The following is a 19,988-nucleotide window of genomic DNA, read 5'->3' on the forward strand; positions in this document are numbered from 1 at the left end:
GTTTACCATAACTGATCTGGGCTCAGTGGTTGGGGCACTTGCGTTTCCATAAACTGTATGCATCACTATGCCATTAACATGGCAGGCAGATTTTCAGGGTGGTGAGAATATTCCAGCCTGCTCTCTCACCTCCTTCCGTCTCCTTCACGTCACAGACCGTCACGCAGGAGCAGAGGGAGCAGAGGGAGTGTGCGGTCTGGACACGGCAGAGGCCAGTGGTGCATTAGGCAACCGCTCAAACACAGAAATGGTCAACAGTACCACGAAGGCAGGTGCACTGACACGCCTGGCAGGAAAAGAGCCTGTTCGATAAATGTATCTGTGTGTGTGTGTGTGTGTGTGTGTGTGTGTGTGTGTGTGTGTGTGTGTGTGTGTACATAAGGGAGTGCAGAGGGGGATACGATGGGTAGACTGAATGTTTACCATGCTGTCAGGGTCAGTGGTGAGGGACATGTGTCTATCTGACTTTACCCTCTTTATAGATGTAATAAGTAGATATACGCAGACCTGTTATGTAACCTAGGCAAAGACTTAATTAACATCACCTGGGTAAGGAATGTGGCATGGTGGCGAGGCCTTTATTTGGCTTGTGTTTCTGAGCAGTGCTGGCTGAATAGGCAGAGGACCAGGACCCTGCTAGTGGGTGGGGGGCAAAGCCAGAATAGTGCAGGACTTTGGATGCAAACATGAGCTATGCATGCATGGAATCAATCACACACACACACACACACACACACACACACACACACACACACACACACACACACAGTGAGTGGGTGGGTGGTGACTTACTAAGACAGGATAAAGTATTTCGTAAGAATTATTCCATGTCCAATTATGAGAGGACATCTGAATTCCACCAATTTTCATAAATCTCCACATCATTTAAATATATATATATAGGTTTTATTTCTTTCATTCTGAGGGAATGTTAGGACCACTCAGTCAGTGTCAGGGCAGTACTAAGTATTCGAGTCGTCTGAAATCTGCACGATCGACCTCAGTGGAAATGACACTGAACTCAAACACACGTGTCTCACATATCACAGTCACTATGCTTCACCTTTCAAGGTCTTTAGTACATCCTAATCCATCTCAAACTCTCCCCTGAAAGGATAATCCAGGGAACAATACCGCACCTCTGCATCACAGAAGACAGAAGAGAAAAACACGCCTCCAGATTTGTGGAAACTCTTCAGGAGAGACACAGAGACGCGGGCATCAAACCAAACGGAAACGCAGCAGACGTTTATTCAGAACTGGAGCACAAGCATCTCCAGGGCCTGGGGTCAAGCGCAGGGCCAGCACGGTCAGAGCGAGCAAAGCCATCACACACGAGGGGACTGGATGTTCTGTCCCGGGCTCCCGGGGGGGTCGGGGAGCGGAGGGGAGTCTGTAGGAGCCACAGTAGCCTGCAGGTAGTGATGATGCAGACAGGAGGACAGCTGGACGGAGCTGCGTGTGGCAGACGACATTAGAGCTCCAGGCAGGAGACGGGAGAGGGCAGGTATTGTTCTCCATGTTCAAGGTCAATTTGGAACAAATGAGAAGCTGGGCAACGGTAAAAAGAGGAACTTACATGTGGAGGTTAGTGTGTGTGTGTGTGTGTGTGTGTGTGTGTGTGTGTGTGTGTGCGCGCGCATGTGTGTGTGTGTGTGTGTCTGTGTGCGTGCGTGTCTCTGAGTGTGTGCGCGTGTGTCTGTGTGTGTGCGTCTCTGTGTGTGTGCGTGCACGCATGTGTGTGTGTCTGCGTGTCTATATGTGTGTGCGTGTGTATCTGTGTGTGTGTGTGTGTGTGTGTGTGTGTGTGTGAGAGAGAGAGAGAAAGGGATTACCCAGACAGTGATGGCCTTCGTCACGTCCATCCAGGCAGTCCGAGATGCCGTCACAGACCTTGCTCAGGTGAATACACACATCTGTTCCCCGGCACTCAAACTCATTAGGAGGGCACTGGGAGGCCTGGCTTTGGTGACCTGCAACAAACAAACAAACAGCAAGCATGAAAGTCATTTCCAAACGTTTCAAAATACCATCATGCCAAGCACTGTTTACGTCCAACACTGTGCCCTGAACCCAACACTCCGGGGGTGGACACCACACACACCCAACACTCCAGGGGTGGACACCACACACACCCAACACTCCACGGGTGGACACCACACACAACACTCCAGGGGTGGGTACCACGCCCAACACTCCTGGGGTGGACACCACGCCCAACACTCCAGGGGTGGACACCACACACTCCCAACACTCCAGGGGTGGACACCACACACTCCCAACACTCCAGGGGTGGACACCACACTCCCAACACTCCAGGGGTGGACACCACACCCAACACTCCTGGGGTGGACACCACACACTCCCAACACTTCAGGGGTGGACACCACACTCCCAACACTTCAGGGGTGGACACCACACACTCCCAACACTCCAGGGGTGGACACCACACTCCCAACACTCCAGGGGTGGACACCACACACTCCCAACACTCCAGGGGTGGACACCACACACTCCCAACACTTCAGGAGTGGACACCACACTCCCAACACTTCAGGGGTGGACACCACACTCCCAACAGTCCAGGGGTGGACACCACACTCCCAACAGTCCAGGGGTGGACACCACACTCCCAACACTCCAAGGGTGGACACCACTCCCAACACTCAAGGGGTGGACACCACTCCCAACACTCAAGGGGTGGACACCACTCCCAACATGCTTCTGGGGCTGAACTGGTTAATGCTGCAAGCAAGTACATCTGTATGAACCTTTTTAGAAAAACTAAAAATCCCTGAGCATGGATTTCTGCTCAGAGATTGATTTATCTGACAATTTTACAATGTATTAACTTTAAAAATCACATTAATTTCTCTTCTTCTAATCTTTCAGTATCTTCCAAGAAGTGTTTTGTAGCATAAACTCAGTAACTAAGTTGGCAAACCTGGCAGAAAATGACTTTAAATGATCCATAAAGCTCCTTTTGCTCGGTCACATCAATATTCATTCATTGTCAATATTTGTGCAACTTGGCCACCAGACCCCTGGAGCTAGAGCACAACCTAATGCCCCAACCACTGGGACAACACAACTCAGTGTGACCTCTCCGTTAACAGCCTATGGCGTCCCCAGGACAGACCACCCAGTAACACACAAATCTGATGCTATCAGGTTATGTCTATGGGGCCAGAAGACGTAGATGAGGTTCTGATCTGGGTACAGGTTCTCTCCAGACACCCTCTCACAGGCATTTTTGCAAAGAAAAACTATTTTCCTTGGCGTTTTTCTCTTTATCCTCTTGCTCTCTCTCTCTCGTTTTCAATAACAGCTGCTAACCTATTTAAGAAAAACACAAGAAAGGGGTGAAGGAAGAGACGCCTCGTCTCCTGCACAGGAAGAAAACAGCAGGAGGCGACTGGTGGCCTGCAGGTGCTGTGAGGACACAGGTCAAGAGGGCGTGTGTGTGTGTGTGTGTGTGTGTGTGTGTATGTGTGTGTTGGATGGGCCTGTGCCTTTCCAGGGTCTTTAGCATACTGTAGCGTTTGTGCTACACACTAGCTCTGCAGCTCCATGACTGAGAGACACAGAGGGTGGAGAGTTTTCACAGCTCATGTCTGTGAAGCGAATACAGTTCTGATTTCAGATATCACCAGTATATCATATTACTAGACAATCACATGTATTCCTGTAAAATAGCCCTGCAAGTTGTTGCAGGAAGGAAAATAGATCTTGAGGTAAAAAATTATGTCAAGATCCTGGACAGCTTTTCCCCTCATAGAGCAAGCAGCTACACCGACAGAGCCAAGCAGCTCCACTTAATTGATGGAGGAGGCCGTACTGGACCAGTAGCCCAGACTAAATGTTACACTACACTATATAATATGTACTATAGCTGATTATACGACATCTAAACAGCATATGTGTATGGAGTTACTTGGCCATGGCTAATGGGGTTTCAGAGATCCTCCATGCAGTTAATATGTATACAGCATAGTCTATCTGTATAGTTTATCTGTATAAACTTTTATTTAAGCATTTTCACTAACATATGCAACCTCAGGGGACCACAGGGGAAGAACAAATGTAGTTTTTGTAAGAGAGAAGCCTATACAACTTCAAGTTACATGAGCACTGTCCTTAATGGCACCCAGACATCATTTGCTTTCTCCCTGTGCAGAGTGGAGGAATTTGTATGCGGGACCAGATCTTTGAGTGTGGTGTGGTTTCCCTTCCCCACCTCTGTTTGTGTGTGTGTGTGAGAAGGGGGGGGGTGTCTGTCTGGGCCTGTCTGTCTGTCACTACTGGCAGAGAGACAGGGAAAACACAGGCCAAATCCAACACGCACAACAAGTCTCTTTAGCCGCCCTCCACCTCCTCCCAGAACGTTCTGGAAGTACCGCGGCTGAGATCCAGACTACAGGAGGACAAACAGAGAGAAATTAAAAAACAGAACCAGAACTAAATGCAAATAAATCTGCAGGGCAAAGAACAACACTGCAATCCACAGGAAAAAGTATGGGAGCGTGTGTGCAATGGATATGAGAATTGTTGAGTGTGTGTGTGTGTGTGTGTGTGTGTGTGTGTGTGTGTGTGTGTGTGTGTGTGTGTGTGTGTGTGTGTGTGTGTGTGTGTGTGTTAAAAAAGAGTGGAAGGCAGTGGCCTCTGATCCAATAGAGAGCGGGAGGAAGTCGTTGGCCGTGTGTTAACAGTGGCAAACTCACACTAGCAGTGAGTGCTTCCTTCCTGAGCTTCTCACCAACACCTCCACTCACACACGCAGGCAAAAGAACAGAGTGGGAGGGAGGAAGAGAAAAGGGAGAGACTGCATATTTGTTCACATGCAAACACAATCCTTTCTTTTAATTGCCGTTTTGTAATGAATAACATGGTGTTCTCAGTTATGTGCCTGGAGGCCCTTCCCTTGAGCTAGGCTGCAACCACAGGGTAAAACACCAGAGGGACAGGATGTGCATTTAAATAAACAGGACATTCAACACACTGCAATAACTCAAAATCACAGTGAGGGAGCTCCCTCTGTAATAACTAAGTAAGGCAATCCTTCATTTAACAAAACATTAGAAGGATTTAGGATTAAGGAGATTAGTGGGTTTGAAGCCGGAGAGTAACGTGATCTCCTACGCTGCCGCTCGGTCTCAGACGGGTCCTGAATGATCGGCTGTCACAGCGCCTGGACAGAGACCAGGGGAACTGCAGGCGGGCAAACTGGTGGAGTCAGAAAACGTGTCCGTCTGGAAGCGGCAGCAGCTTGGGTTCGAGGGCGAGGCGGGCGGCCGAAGACCGATTGAAGGGGAGGAGTAGTGTGAGCGATGAGGAGGAGGAAGAGCGGGGACGGGGGGTGTTTGCTTCCTCCAAGGTTTCCTACTTGCCAAAACAGGGGCTAATTGCATTATTGTATCGCAGCGGACACTGGTGTTGGTGTTACGTGTTTACTTTCTGTCTTGGGTCATATATGTCACAATAATGGACACAGGAAGAGGTTGTGATCCAACTTTGGCTTCTCACCATCAGTGTGGAGTGAGGAAAAGGAGACTGGTGGGGCAGAAGGAGACTGGTGGGGTAGATTGAGACTGGTGGGGCAGATTGAGACTGGTGGGTAGATTGAGACTGGTGGGGCAGAGTGAGACTGGTGGGGTAGATTGAGACTGGTGGGGCAGATTGAGACTGGTGGGGTAGATTGAGACTGGTGGGGTAGATTGAGACTGGTGGGGCAGATTGAGACTGGTGGGGTAGATTGAGACTGGTGGGGCAGATTGAGACTGGTGGGGCAGATTGAGACTGGTGGGGTAGATTGAGACTGGTGGGGTAGATTGAGACTGGTGGGGTAGATTGAGACTGGTGGGGCAGATTGAGACTGGTGGGGCAGATTGAGACTGGTGGGGTAGATTGAGACTGGTGGGGCAGATTGAGACTGGTGGGGCAGATTGAGACTGGTGGGGCAGAAGCTGAAGGAGACCACAGACGTTTTAAGAAGCAAAACGATTAGACTAAGAATCTGACCCACAGCAGCGAAGAGTGCAACTCTGACTGCAAGGGTTTAATTCATGAGAGGTTGTATATCCCTGTACACCCTGGGCTTGAAATGCTTCTCCCCCGCAACCACAGTTATGTAACGGCCTTCCTTTTGGCTTCCCTGATGAGCTTTTGTGAATGTGTCTCAGGGCTCCTGTTCCACTCCTCACTCCCCCTTTAGTTCCACTGCAGGGTGCTCCAACCTGTAGAACTACCATGACTCACACCACAGCGGTGATCACAGCCATATGCAAAACACACTCAAAATAACCCCATCTCGCTCCCTCCACAAGCAGCTGTGTGGCCCCTCCGCCTATACGTACCCTGCTGCCGACGAGCGGGCTAAGAAATGTTTGGTGATTACATAAGAATTAACCCACTACCCTCAGACCAAACCGTGTTGCAAAAAGCAACATCAAAAGAACACGATGAACGTATGAAGCGGGTTATCGGCGCCGACTACGTTTACTGCAATGGAAACAGCCGTGCTGAGGGCTTACCAACCAAACCAAAGAACACACTCCCAGAAGATCACACCTAGAGGGCAATGCCGATTTGCTAAGAGGCGTGTGCCTGCTGAAGGATATATGCCTGATATAAGATTCATTTTATTATACAACTAACATATTAAATTAATGCACTATTGAATTATACTTATTATACAATTAAACATTCAGCACAAGTTATTTAAGAAATACGAAAGGTCTAACACTAAAATTATTCAAATGAATTAATATACATGTACTATAATATACACGTATATACATAATACACATGTACTACATATATGATGAGGGGAAGGGGAATATATATATATTATATATATACACACTCCTAATATACAACGGTGCTTCACAGGTGGCACAGAAAACCGACTCCATAATGTTATGAGTGTGTTAACCCCAAGTGACAAGCTAGACAGCACCGCGGATCCCTTTAACTACCATTATATCTCAATTCCCCCTGAATATAATGTGAATGCGTGAGAAACATCCGCCATTTACACATTTATCTTCGGAAAAGCATCAGTAACTGAACTGAGCTACTTTAGGTTGTGGGAAAATTAAGTTAGTCCACAGCACAGCATGAGTCCTACTGACAATATTATGGACTGAATATTGAGCTTCATCAAATTGAATTATTCCCAACTGATGCATCAGAAACACTTTGCTATGACTATGGCTTTGTTCACAAGCAACTGTTTTAATCTTTATAAAACCATCAACTGCAAGCCTAGAGAGCCTAACCTTAACCCTAGAGTGATATGTAGATGGCGCTAACCTCACACAAGTAATGTCTTATCAGTACTGTGTTTATCATATTGACATCGTTTATCTCTTGTGTCTTGCCGATGTTGATATTATCAAAAGATAGAAATAAACATCCGGCCGAAAATTCCAAGCGGTCAAACAACGTACTGCTCGATATACTGTTCGAGTTCTCAGAACGTTCAAAAACCAAGTCGTCAGGAGTCAAAATTGGCATAATAGCTACGACACGGCAAACTGTAATGATTAAACAAAAGGTAAACAGATTGTGTCTGAGAGCAGAAGAAGGTAAATTTAGAGTTTATTTTCAGGAAAACACTCAATTCTCCAGAGAAATCCTTAAGCAACATCAGACTTGCACCATCATTAAGAGCATTATCATCACGAAATCGCCCAAATGATTAAGCTGAACTCAACTGTTCACTCTTATGACTCATCACTTGCCAGAAATGATTTTCCTCATCATTTAGAGATCAGGTTAATGTTCGAAATAATCAAATATTACATTAATAAAATATAACGGTGTTTGATGGTATTTGGAATTTTTAGGACGAACCTGGCAACCGGGAAAAGGAGATGGCCACAAATCAACAATAATGGTGCATGACCAAAAAAAACCCCAAAAACCAAAGAGCAGGAAACTCTACTTTGAACAGCAAAACGGGCAGCGTTGCACGTAGGACGGCCAACCAGAGAGAAGACGAGCAACACAGGCAAGCTGAGGCAAGCTGACAAGACGACAGTGAGTGACAGAGGAAAAGATCTGACAGGGAGAACAAGAGAGGGCAGGGAGTGGGGGAGGGGTGCCCGGCTGGTGTGGGAAAGGTGCGGCTGAGTGAGCTGGTGAGACACGACGAAGCGGAGTGTGTTCTTCACACGCCTTCACCAACGCTGCTTGCTGTACACACTTGTCCCACCGAGTCCTACGCCTGTGCTTCAAGACCGGAGTCCAGTACATCGTGAATACCAAATAGCCGACTTATTATGTATACACACGCATATTCCAACATTCATAGGTTTTCTTGAGCTCCATGTTGAAGGACATTGTGTAGAGGCTGACAGCTGGACAGAAGACAAGGGCAGGAGTTTGTTCCTTTCATCCCTGTCATATCGTCAGATCTTAACTCGTACAACTGCTTACAGTCTCAAACAGATCTTGATCACAGCCAATCACGGTGTCATTTAGTCCTCTGCATGTGTGCAGGTTGTAACCACACACACACACACACACACACACACACACACACACATTCCTCTGACCAGCACACCTACTAACTGCTGTTGGCCAGGAGTGGCTCACACAAGTGTAAATGGCTCCAGGATAATCAGTCATTTTAACTGCCTCCTCCCTCAGCCTGCCTTTCAATCGAAGTGCTTTAACGCAGCATCTGAATGCAAAAAGAGGCAATTTACATACGCTGGAACACATGCCAGCCCGTGTCAGGTTTTGCCACGCTTACGCTCAAAGAGCAGAGTTAAGAGTTTTAGTAGCTGCTGACTGAACGATTTATCCGATACGCTCATACATAACAGGTGAACTAGGAGGAAAGCAAACAGACCCATATGGGTTGTGTTTTAGGGTTTGTAGCCTGCCCCTCAATAATGATGCCAATGGATCCCTTGTCTGATGGTACACAGACCGTTGAAACCCAAGAAAATCTGACAGTACGAAGGACAAGATTGTGATCTACACTATTGTGTGTATAATTCCACAGGTAAGTATGCAAGAAAGTTTATCTTTTATTTTGGGGGGGAAAGGCCATAGATGGATTCAGCAGGCGCATACTTATCCTGGGTTATACAGCCATGGCTGATGCTACTGGTCAAAGCAGCTACAGACGAAGCCTTCCCCTGTGGGCCAGCCCAGCCAGGCCCAGTCACTCCACACACACTGACTGCTCTTTGAGGGGCCTGACCTTGTGGTGACTCCCTAGGTGGGCCAATACGGAGGCTGGGGCGGAGACTCAGAGCAGACGCGGTGTGCCGGTTGGAGCCTACTTTTATTTACGGCCTTAGCATACTTACATATAAAGAAACAAACAAACAAGCAGGACACGCAAAGGCCAATCTGAAGAACGTCTTTGCCCTGGCCCAACAATGTAAACGTACAGGCACCCAAACACATAAAGGAAGTTAATTAGAGGGTTCATTAAGCCCCGTTTACAGTGTCTCAGAAGATTCATGCACTCTATCCATTCTGGAGGTAAATACTAAAGTCAAGCAAGACAGAAAACCTACCTTGCACTAACAGATCTAAAACATACAGATTTCTAATTGTATATGTGGGTTGAAACAGGCAGATAAAAGAGATAAGACAGAGGACAGTGTTAAAACAGTAGAAGAGTGAATAATTATTTACTTTTATTTAATCTGTCCAATAGCTTCTTCAGTTAATCCGTAGAGTATGCTGGCTTGACTATATTCACAGGCCCTAGGTTTTTACCTGGGTTAAGTTAGGGTGATAATGATCATCCCAGCTTAGGTAAGGTGTCTGTGAACAGCCACACAATTAAAACCCAAAGCAGAATAATGTGGGGGAGTGAGGCTGTCCACAGTTCCTTACGGCTGTTCCTTACGGCTGTTCCTTAGTCAGAAAGGCCAGCATACACATGCATGGAATGAGAAACCAATAAATACTCAATTTCTATAGAATTACAATCCCCCGCCCCCAATCCCCAGCTTCATTGCTCATTCCTCAGAGAGATATAGAGAGAGAGAGAGAGAGAGAGAGAGACACACACACACACACACACACACACACACACACACACACACACACACACACACACACACACACACAGATAGACAGACAGACAGACAGCCTCTCCAACCCTCCCCATTTCAATTCTCTGGACCGAGCACCCTTTTTCTAATGATATATTGACCTACTTAAAGATATAAACACCAGCCTTGTAGGGCTGAAGGAGCTGCCAAGCCTCTTGAAATCCAATTTACACCACACACATACGGGTGGGGGAGAGAGAGAGAGAGAGAGAGAGAGAGAGAGAGAGAGAGAGAGAGAGAGAGAGAGAATGCCTGGCATGAGGGCACGGTTGGTTAGTAATTAACTTTAACTGGTAAGACACAAGACTGGGGAAAATCTCCAGGATGTAACCCGGTAGTCGTACAACACATAAAAAGACTATCGCCCAATTTTAAGGAGGGGAGATCGAACCATCAAACCCGCTTCAATTCTTCTCGCCACTGCCACTTGTGAAAATCCATGCGAAAGGTACAGCTTCATTACTGCTTCTAATTCTAGCAATTTCTTCAACAGAACATAGCAGAAATACAATATACACAGGAGATCAGCCATGGTGGTGATAAAGACAAGATGCTTTGTCAGCACTAACAACCGATTAAACAGCAAGACCCAACTAAAATATGTTGGGTTTGTCTTGTTATTACTCTAAAGATCAAGACAAGTTATGGTTCTGCATATCTGTGTCATTCTGATATATGCAGCTAGAGCAGGTAGAGCACAGCCAAAGTCACAAATAAGAATATCATGATGGTGCTAAAGGTACATTAGATGTGGCATTAATGCCCATTTAAATTAACTCATTTCCAATGAAGAGAGCTGGCACAGACTTGCTGTCAGGGAAAGTGGTGGAAACAAAAAGGATGAGGGGAAACCTAATGAGTGTAATTGGGAAGAACAGATCGAGATATAAACGGAGGAGGCAGAGTCCTGGCCCAATGAAAAGGCCCCATTGTCTGTGTGGGGAAACTGCATTAAAAAGCATGGGGACGGCATTACAGCCCATCTCTGACGGCCGTGGGGCGGGCCAGGGCTTCACTTCAGGGAGTCTCTTTCTTTTGATCCCTGAGAGGCCAGCAAGGAACATCTAAATAGAAAAGGCTGAATGAGAGGGCATTTAGTCCTACATCAATACGCACAACATACACTAAAATGGAGGCATTTCTTATCCAAGGGTCGACATGCAGCCAGGGCAAGAAACACGGTTCACGCTTTGTGTTGCTTTAAGAAGTCACTCAAAACATGGAAATTCAGTTCAGTTACTAAAGGAAAAACAGGTCAAACAAAGTACGAACCACAATACACTAACCACTTGCCAAAGCACAGCAGAGTTCTTCTCATATGGTGATACGATGTTTTGAAATGATATATACACACTAGCACAGACTGAAGTGGACAGGAAGTCCCACCTCAGCGTTCTGTGGTTGCGTTTATGTGGTGGACAGAAAGCTTTGGTTTCTGGCCATTTTCTCCCATACAGGAAAGAGAAGGCACTCCAACACCTTACACAATAATGAATCACCCTCCCACGGTTGGTGCAGGACGAGCGATGATTGCTACGATTCCTGTGATGCAGCTAGCGAGTCCTGCATAAGGAGAGGCACGGTCACGCAAACACTAAAGAAGCCAAGCTGGTCTCGTTATGGGCCGAATGTGTCGTGAGCTCAGACAGATCGTAAAACCTGGACAAATCCGACGGCACCGCACAGCCAGACTCAATAAAACCATTAAATCACCGCCATGCCTCAGCAGGGACAGTCTTTGAGGTCTCATGGCGCGCACTCCCGCATGTGCACACAGACAGCTAAAGGATAACGTCATTACAATCCTCAACAAGACCCGTCGAAGGCCTCGCTCATTGATTTAGTCAACTAGTGTGTAGAGGACCTTGGTGTGTTGGTCAGATCGTGGCGCAGCAACAATCATCACACCGCAGCGTGAACGTCTAGACTGGTTTACTCACAGTTATCTGCGGCTTCGTCCGAGCCGTCGGGGCAGTCCTTCTCCCCATCGCAGCGCCAGCCCTTGGAGATGCATGTCACGTGGTCTTTACACACAAACTGCTTGGGGCTACAGGTCTTTGGAGCTGGAAGACAGACAACACAGTACATCTTGAGTTATAACCGTGTTGAATAAAAAACCCCTCAGGTAAACCCAGCAGGAACTAATTAATCCCTGTAGTTCTGTTCTTTCTTTTTGGAGAAATTCGAGTCCTTTTCAGCATTTTTGTCCAGATTTTTCTTACTTTTTCTAGATTTGCGAGCTTTTCTGTTGTCAGCTCTGATTCTGTTTGTGTAAGCCATTAGTTGTCCCATAGAAAAGGATGAAGTGGGTGATGCATTATGGACAGAACATTAGAGCACAAAAATGTTAGTTTTTTCCTTCATAGCACATATAAAACCTTGGAATGTTGATTATATAGTGCTTCAATACTTTCCCCAAAACATCTGATCATTTTGATACTTTCTCAGATCTGGAATTGTTCTCGGTTTCTAGACTTCTAGGTGGCACAGTGCAAGTGTGTCCAATAATTTGGCATCAATATTTTTTGATGGCGAGGGGAATCTGTTATGGCAGCCAAGCCCCCTACTGAAACAACCGCAACATCTGAACCTGGAATCCAAATGGAATTAGCTTTAATCAGTTACAGGAAGAACAGGTAGGTTGTGCCTGCAGGCAGTGTATTAACACACAGTGTATTAACACACAGTGCATTAACACACAGTGCATTAACACACAGTGCATTAACACACAGTGTATTAACACACAGTGTATTAACACACAGTGCATTAACACACAGTGTATTAACACACAGTGTATTAACACACAGTGTATTAACACACAGTGCATTAACACACAGTGTATTAACACACAGTGCATTAACACACAGTGCATTAACACACAGTGTATTAACACACAGTGTATTAACACACAGTGCATTTAACACACAGTGTATTAACACACAGTGTATTAACACACAGTGTATTAACACACAGTGCATTTAACACACAGTGTATTAACACACAGTGTATTAACACACAGTGCATTAACACACAGTGTATTAACACACAGTGTATTAACACACAGGTTATGAAACACAGAAATACAAGCAAGTCATCTGAAGTTCACAAAAAGTTTTATACTCAAACTGAGCTGAAAGATTTTCAAAAAGCTTCTGACAATGTCTCTCTGGGAGAGGATGTGTGTATAATATATATTATATATAAATAAAAGAGGGTGTGGAAAATTGTGGGCATGGAAGTCAAAGAGGCAGAGAGAGAAAAAGAGAGAGAGAGAGAGAGAGAGAGAGAGAGAGAGAAAAGATTTTTCCTATTTCTCATTCATTCACATTGAAGTTTTGAGATAAAGCTAAATGCATTTGGACATGTGCACATTCTCTTTGTCTTATACTGTTTGGACAAAGTGCCCGGGCTATAAGCACCGATACCAAGGCCGCTCCAATGAGCTGGGCCAGTCGTGCTATCTGAAGACGCCTGCCTGCATTCAGGTGCCTGAAGAACACACTTGTTTGGCATGGCAATAAGTAATAAGTACAGCTCAATAAAAAAATTTAAATGCTGTGCATTGTGTCCATTTTCAAATCATTTTAAATCATCAAAAAAGCCACTTTGTTCTTTGAAGGCTGCTTAGCTATAGGAAAGGGTCTGAACTGGAAGCATGTACAATGTGAACATAAAACTTTACAAGTCCTGAAACAGAGAAGGAAATGGGAGAGGGTGAAGCAGGAGCAAGAACACACCACCACACACACGGTCTCACACAAACTCAGCAAGTATTATGGGATAAACAGAAGCTAAGTGCAGTCGGAGGAGGCACCCTCACAGACACTAGGCCACACCTCCCTGGGCCACACAGCCCTCTGTAACACCAGTCATATCGGCTCTAGTTGACCACCTCCACACCAAATGAGGGCTCACGTCAGCATGGCTGAATGTGTGCATTAAGCTTAGAGTTACTACCATTCGGTGCAACTTTACTGCCAAACATGTACTTCAGGAGTGCATTTCCGAGACTTGCAGATTGATTGCTTTTTTAACATAAACAAACGACCAATTAATTAGACTACATTATTAGCACTGATTGTCAGAACGTCGATTCAAGAAAGATAGATTACCGTGTACAGGCGTTACAACGAAACCTGTGACGACTGAATTCTGTGACCGCACAGACTGTTGAGGCACATCTGCATGTATGTTGTCGAGAAAGAAAAGCGCAATTACAGTAGTGTCACATATTCTGATAAATGCACATTAGCACTCAAGCATTTACTGTAGTTTAGGAGCAAGTTAATGTAAGTCTATTCTAAAAGATTAGACAGGCCTAAATCACATATCCCTCATGCATGCAGACGCAAACATTTTAGAAGTTTAAATTTAATTTCATGTAATGTAGTAAGAATAAAAGTAAAACTGAAAATGTGGCAGAAAATGTGCAACAAGTGGTTTGCGGTGACAGAATTTGGTGGTCACAGATTCCGGTGTAACACCTGGCATGAAGTGCAACATTTTTTCTAATGGTATTCAAAGAAATTGACGATTCTACTGCCTACTGACATAGGACGAGGTTGAAGACCAAGTTACATAATTCGTCTGAAACGTATCAAATATTTGTGTTTGAGAGAGGGGAAAGTTTGCGTGTTTTATGTTTACCCAGTTGTACATTTTCACCAACAGGCAAAGATATGATCTGATTTTTCACCGTTAAGTATACCAACAAGGTGAATGTAATAGGCATTGACATTAATTGAGAAGGAAATGGGAAACTAATAAAGGATTAAATATATATATATATATTAGTGTGATTTCGTAGGGCAGGTCGGCGGACGTACAGGAAATTTAACCCGCGTTACTTATTACACTACACCGCACGGACGATCCTCGAAACGTGACGAACGTGTGCGGTATTATGGCAACATAATTACACACCATCATTCGAGCAGGTTGCTGAACAGCATTTTAACAAATCTCGTCTGGGGTTGCAATGGGCATGCTTTTGCACGCCTGGGGACCTGAACCGGACTCCGCCTTAAACGGACGAACATGAGGTTTTGCCACCCTCCTGACACCAGGCTGAATGGCGTTGTGGTATAACCGATTGCAGCCCAAACAAAGGAGTCAAAACACGACTACAGTGTCTAATAATCGCCAGTCCACATCACGACCTCAAAACGGTGCCGATTCGGTTCTAATTGGCAGCTGCTGTGTCTCAACCGGGGCATATGAACGTCATTTCAACCCCTAATCTAACCGGGACCCCGCGAGGTTGTTTCTTACGTAGTCACGAGAGAGTGGCGGGCAGATTTTCCCAAAGGTACTAAATCAACGTCGGTTCGGCTCGACCCAGACGCCGCAGGGAGAGATGGAGGGGGGGAGAGGGACACACTGAAGAAGGGCTTTATTCGTCCCGTTGGGACTGCGACTCACAGCAAACATCAGGAGCATTTCAATAGCGGCGAGCTGGCGGAAGCCCCGAGCTGCTGAGCGAACCTCAACATCACACCGCACGAACTCGGAACAACACTTTCGGAACAAAACCCCTTCTTCACGCCTCAGTCGAGACTTCTCCACCCCGTGCTATTCCATTTGTAGTCATCTGCTGATTAAATTAAAGCGAAAGAGGCAGGTCACGTATATACGAGCTTAACATGAAGTGCCCTCTCTGGACATGGCAGAGGCAGTGAGCGTTATTAATGTCTTAATTTATGGGCCATATCTCCAGGATGTAGCCCGGAGTGTTTGGGTAGCTGCCATCAGAAAAGAGGCCAGTTTCTAATTAAACAAATTCTCAGGAAATAGGGCAAAAGAGTCACTCTCCTGGAGACAGAAATCCAGACCTCCCAGGCTTAATCTGAGTAATATTAAGATGTAACATCAGATATCCTTCAGTAACTATTCACAAAACCAAACATAAAATACTAAATACCACCCAAAACCTTCCTTTAGATTTACCAGTTTAACCTTCAGATGTGATCAGTAGCCTAAAGGTCATACTACAGGTCTAAAGGAGTCTCGCGTCTTACGATGCTGGTGGCTTTCATCCTTGAGCAATGGCGGATCTCGAGTGGAGTGTAGACACATTCAATAGAAGTGTGGACCTGGGACCAGACTCCTGGCACAGGGAAGTAGAGGCCAGGACTGGTTCTGTAGAAATGTGCCCCAATATTTGTTTAAGGCATACCTGAGCGTCAGGAGCCACTTCACACGTGTGCTAGGAGTGGGTTGGGGAAGCATAAGCTGGAAAGATCAGGGGGTTTTGTCAGACAAAGCAGACACAGTGTGGCCCCTCACATAGAACGACTGGGGGCCTTAACTGAGCATCTTGACTAAAGAACATAACCAGAAAAAGTGTTTTTGCACTTTTTGGAAGTTGCCTGGCATTTCAACACAATTCAAGTACAATTGCTGTTGCCTCTACTCCCAGGCAAGGATTAAACATATAAATACTAAAGTCAGTAATAACACTTTATGTACTTTCTGCGAAATACAGACTAAGAATCTGACTAAATCTGACCAAAACGTTGCATCCAAAGCGGCACACAATAACACGATAACATAACAGTGACATATTTCACTCAGGCAATAAAACGTGTTTATTCAAAGAACAGCCAGATCAAAAGAGCAGCTGGGGGGACAGTTCAGGAGACGAAACGAGCATGAAATCAGAGAGGAAACGGTGGGGGGACACCACACAGGTTCATCTGGTGCGTGAGCCCCTCGAAAAAATCCATCTCGGACATCTCCCCAGCCGCAGAAAGATGGGATGGGGGAGTGGAGACAGCGAGGCCAGCTGGGACCAGCCTGACCCACTTTCGGAATCCAACCCCCAACCACCCCACGCTGCTCCAAATCAACTCCAGACCTCCACTGCACATTCCAGCACCTCCTAATTGATTTCGTCTGCAGCCGCGCACATAAAGGGGAACTCTGGGCTTTCTCCAGCCTTTGTACCCCACTGTGGAATTTAAGGGGAAAATCTAAGCCAATCTGCTGTTTAGACCAACTTGTATATTAATATGTCCCCCTCTACGCACACAGGAACAGCAAGAAACATGCAAAAAAGTTCTGGAACCTTCTACCACGCTTGCTCAGTCCTTTGTAATGGCAAAGGAATGGTCTTGGGCTCCACACTGAGGGCCTTGACGCTCGTGGGGATTTGAGCGCCCCAAAGCGGCAGCATCTGGCAGGGGGAGTGGTGTGGAGCTGGAGCCAAAGCTCATGTAGAAGGACCTCCTCCTCTTCTGACCTCCCTTGCCCATCTGCTGTAGGAGCCTGGTCACCTGACAGCCACCAGGCAAAACCGGGCAGCAATTACGCAGCTCAAACTGACGATCAAACCTCCCTCTCTGCATCTTTCTCAAAGTCACTACAAAGGAGAAATTCACCTCTCAAAACAACAAAAGAGAGAGAGAGAGATAGAGAGAAAGAAAGGCTGCTGTACTCGTAGTAAAAGAGGCAGACTGCAGTAAGATAAAGGTGTGAATAGATCACTAGAAAAGTGGATTGTTTCCAATGTTTCAGCATTAGAGATGCATCACTGACGGAGAAAGAAACTAATGAAAATGACAATACCCCAAAAGGGTATACTGTAACATCAGCAGAAATATAAAAGAACACAAGCAAAATCTCCAACAAAGATCTTCTCCTGGAGAGTGTGCAGGTTTTTCCCCCTCTCACTGACTGAATGAACAGGGATACACACACACACACGACCAGGGAGGTTAGGAAGACCAGGCTGTGGATGCTCACACATGGATAGTGGGATCTCTCAACAAATGCAGTGTATAAGCATTATAATAAGCAGTGTACAACCATATGGCAAAATGCTTAACGTTATATGCTAAGGCAGCCACACAACACAGGATTTGATCCCAGGTCCAACAGGAGGTAAACATGAGCTCTGACCACTGGACCAAAGAGCAGGGGTTTACAACATGGTCCAGATCCAGCAAGCTCCTCCAGCACAATGTGGTGGATCCTTTCTGGGTCCAAACTCCAACTGCCGTTATCCAAACATCTGGGCTTTCAAACAAACACAGGCTGTTAGAGGCAAGCGGACACTAAGGCCCAAACGTGCGGAGGAGGGCTGTCGTCAGCTGACCCGATCCCTGGGGGTGACCCGACACTGCAAACAAAACCAGGGGACGTGCAGTTACTGTGGGGCCTGTCCAAGAGACAGGGTGTATTTATTCTCTTAACGTCCTCTGGTATTTTCTCAGTTGGGGGTGTTTTCATGATGGGCCTTGCGTTGATAGAACTTACATGAAAAAGATTTCTGTTTCTGTATGATTTATCTGGCATTTTAAAAAAACGACAGAAAAAAACAAAAAAGACAGCAAGCCATGTGTCAAAGACAAATACGGAATATACCAAATCTGCTTGATGAATTCAATTTAACAAGTACTTGTTTGTTTGGGTTGGGTAGGTTAGGGTTATTTATATGAAGTATACACAAATCCCACCCCTCCTGAAGTGCCTGCCCCCTTCTATTTGCATATGCGCAACTCCAAAAGCCACACATTCAACAGCAACTAAGTTTCTACATATGTTTGCATATGAAGAGATGACTGAGAATGGGCTTAAAGCAAGATGTAATGACTTTGAAAGCAGCACCGTCATGGACTCCAGCAGGACAGACTTGAGCTTCACCGGGAATGTGGAACATCTGGGGTTTGTGAAGCCAGCGATCTTTAAAACATTTGAAGCAAACGCATTTCAACTCAAATGCAGCATCCGCAGAAGCACGTGTCTGCCCATTGACCTTGCGAGGCTGCTCAAAGCACTGAAGTCTGCATGGTCAGGATCCGTGCTGGGTGACTGCTATGATATGTGGCAGCCATCATCAAGGTCAAAGGCAGGCCCACGCACCACTGGCCAGGCGATTCTCATCTTCTCTTCAGCGAAAGTAGAACAGGTTGAACCGCTTCACTGATTACTGTTCCCACCTCTGAAACAGCCTTTGCTCTGCAAGGCATAATGCTGAATAATCCCATTATTAGCTTTAATCAAGATCTGCGTTCAGGCCACCAAACTCTGCGATATGCCATGCGAGCAGGATTCGTATCACTCAATCTGAAACATTTAAAGACAAATGGCCAGCTTGACCATCAGGCATCGGTTTTAGCAGGAAAATAATCTTGTAGAACAAGAGTTTGTTTTTATTAGCACATTACAATACAAAGCATCGGTTCCAGGGTTTCACCGTCAGCTGAAGATGTCCAAAGCACTAATGAGCTACAGATCTTGTCAGACTTGTGTATGTTACAGCAGTAGCTCATTAGTCAGGGCGCAAAGTTTTGTGCAGTCCCCAAAAACCACAGAACTTGTAAATATCCCACCAATTTAAAACCCTATGGTGTTCTTTAACAGAATGACACTGAAATTCAGATGTCTCACAGGATCTCGGAGGAACCTGGGGTCTACACCCACCCTGGAGGGACATTTATTTACACTTCACTCCAGGGCTGTCCTGCTGTTAGCGTCTCCATCTCAGCCCTTTAAAAGGGACGAGGCTGTTTATATTTGAGCACAATATATACCCGTATAGCCAGTCTGAATGACTGTTCTAACTACTGTACTTTTAATACCATCATTCAATAATTCTGCAATAATTCTTATTTATGGAGCTGTAATCTTACGGTTTGTGAAGAGAAAAATGGACATGCTGCTCGTGAATCAACTCCTCAAGAAAGTTAAAAAGGGTAATGCTAACCAAGACACAGCTGCTAGCTCTCCTACCCTGGCCATCTTTTTTGTCTGAAATGACAGCTTAACAAGGGCAAACGGAATAAAAACCAGCCATGCAAGGCGTCTAAGCATGATGAAGAGCTATGGGACAACCAGGGTTATTTCACCACTGCTGTGACCCAGTTCTCTGAGAAAAAGAAAGAATAAGAGAGAGAAAGAAAGGAA

At 45.8% G+C, this 19,988-nt stretch overlaps 1 protein-coding gene across 1 annotated transcript in view; it reads right to left on the minus strand.

The window, feature by feature from the left end:
* Positions 1–19,988, minus strand: part of lrp1ab (low density lipoprotein receptor-related protein 1Ab) — an 83,853-nt gene that overhangs the window by 58,898 nt on the left and 4,967 nt on the right. Inside the window, exons 3-4 of the mRNA XM_076984098.1 lie at positions 12,023–12,145; positions 1,836–1,973 (exon numbers count right to left, since the gene is read on the minus strand). Coding sequence (XP_076840213.1) covers positions 1,836–1,973; positions 12,023–12,145 — 261 coding nt within the window. The remainder of the gene's footprint in view (positions 1–1,835; positions 1,974–12,022; positions 12,146–19,988) is intronic.

The sequence above is a fragment of the Brachyhypopomus gauderio genome, chromosome 21 (assembly GCF_052324685.1).
Source record: "Brachyhypopomus gauderio isolate BG-103 chromosome 21, BGAUD_0.2, whole genome shotgun sequence".
NCBI classification, from domain to species: domain Eukaryota; kingdom Metazoa; phylum Chordata; class Actinopteri; order Gymnotiformes; family Hypopomidae; genus Brachyhypopomus; species Brachyhypopomus gauderio.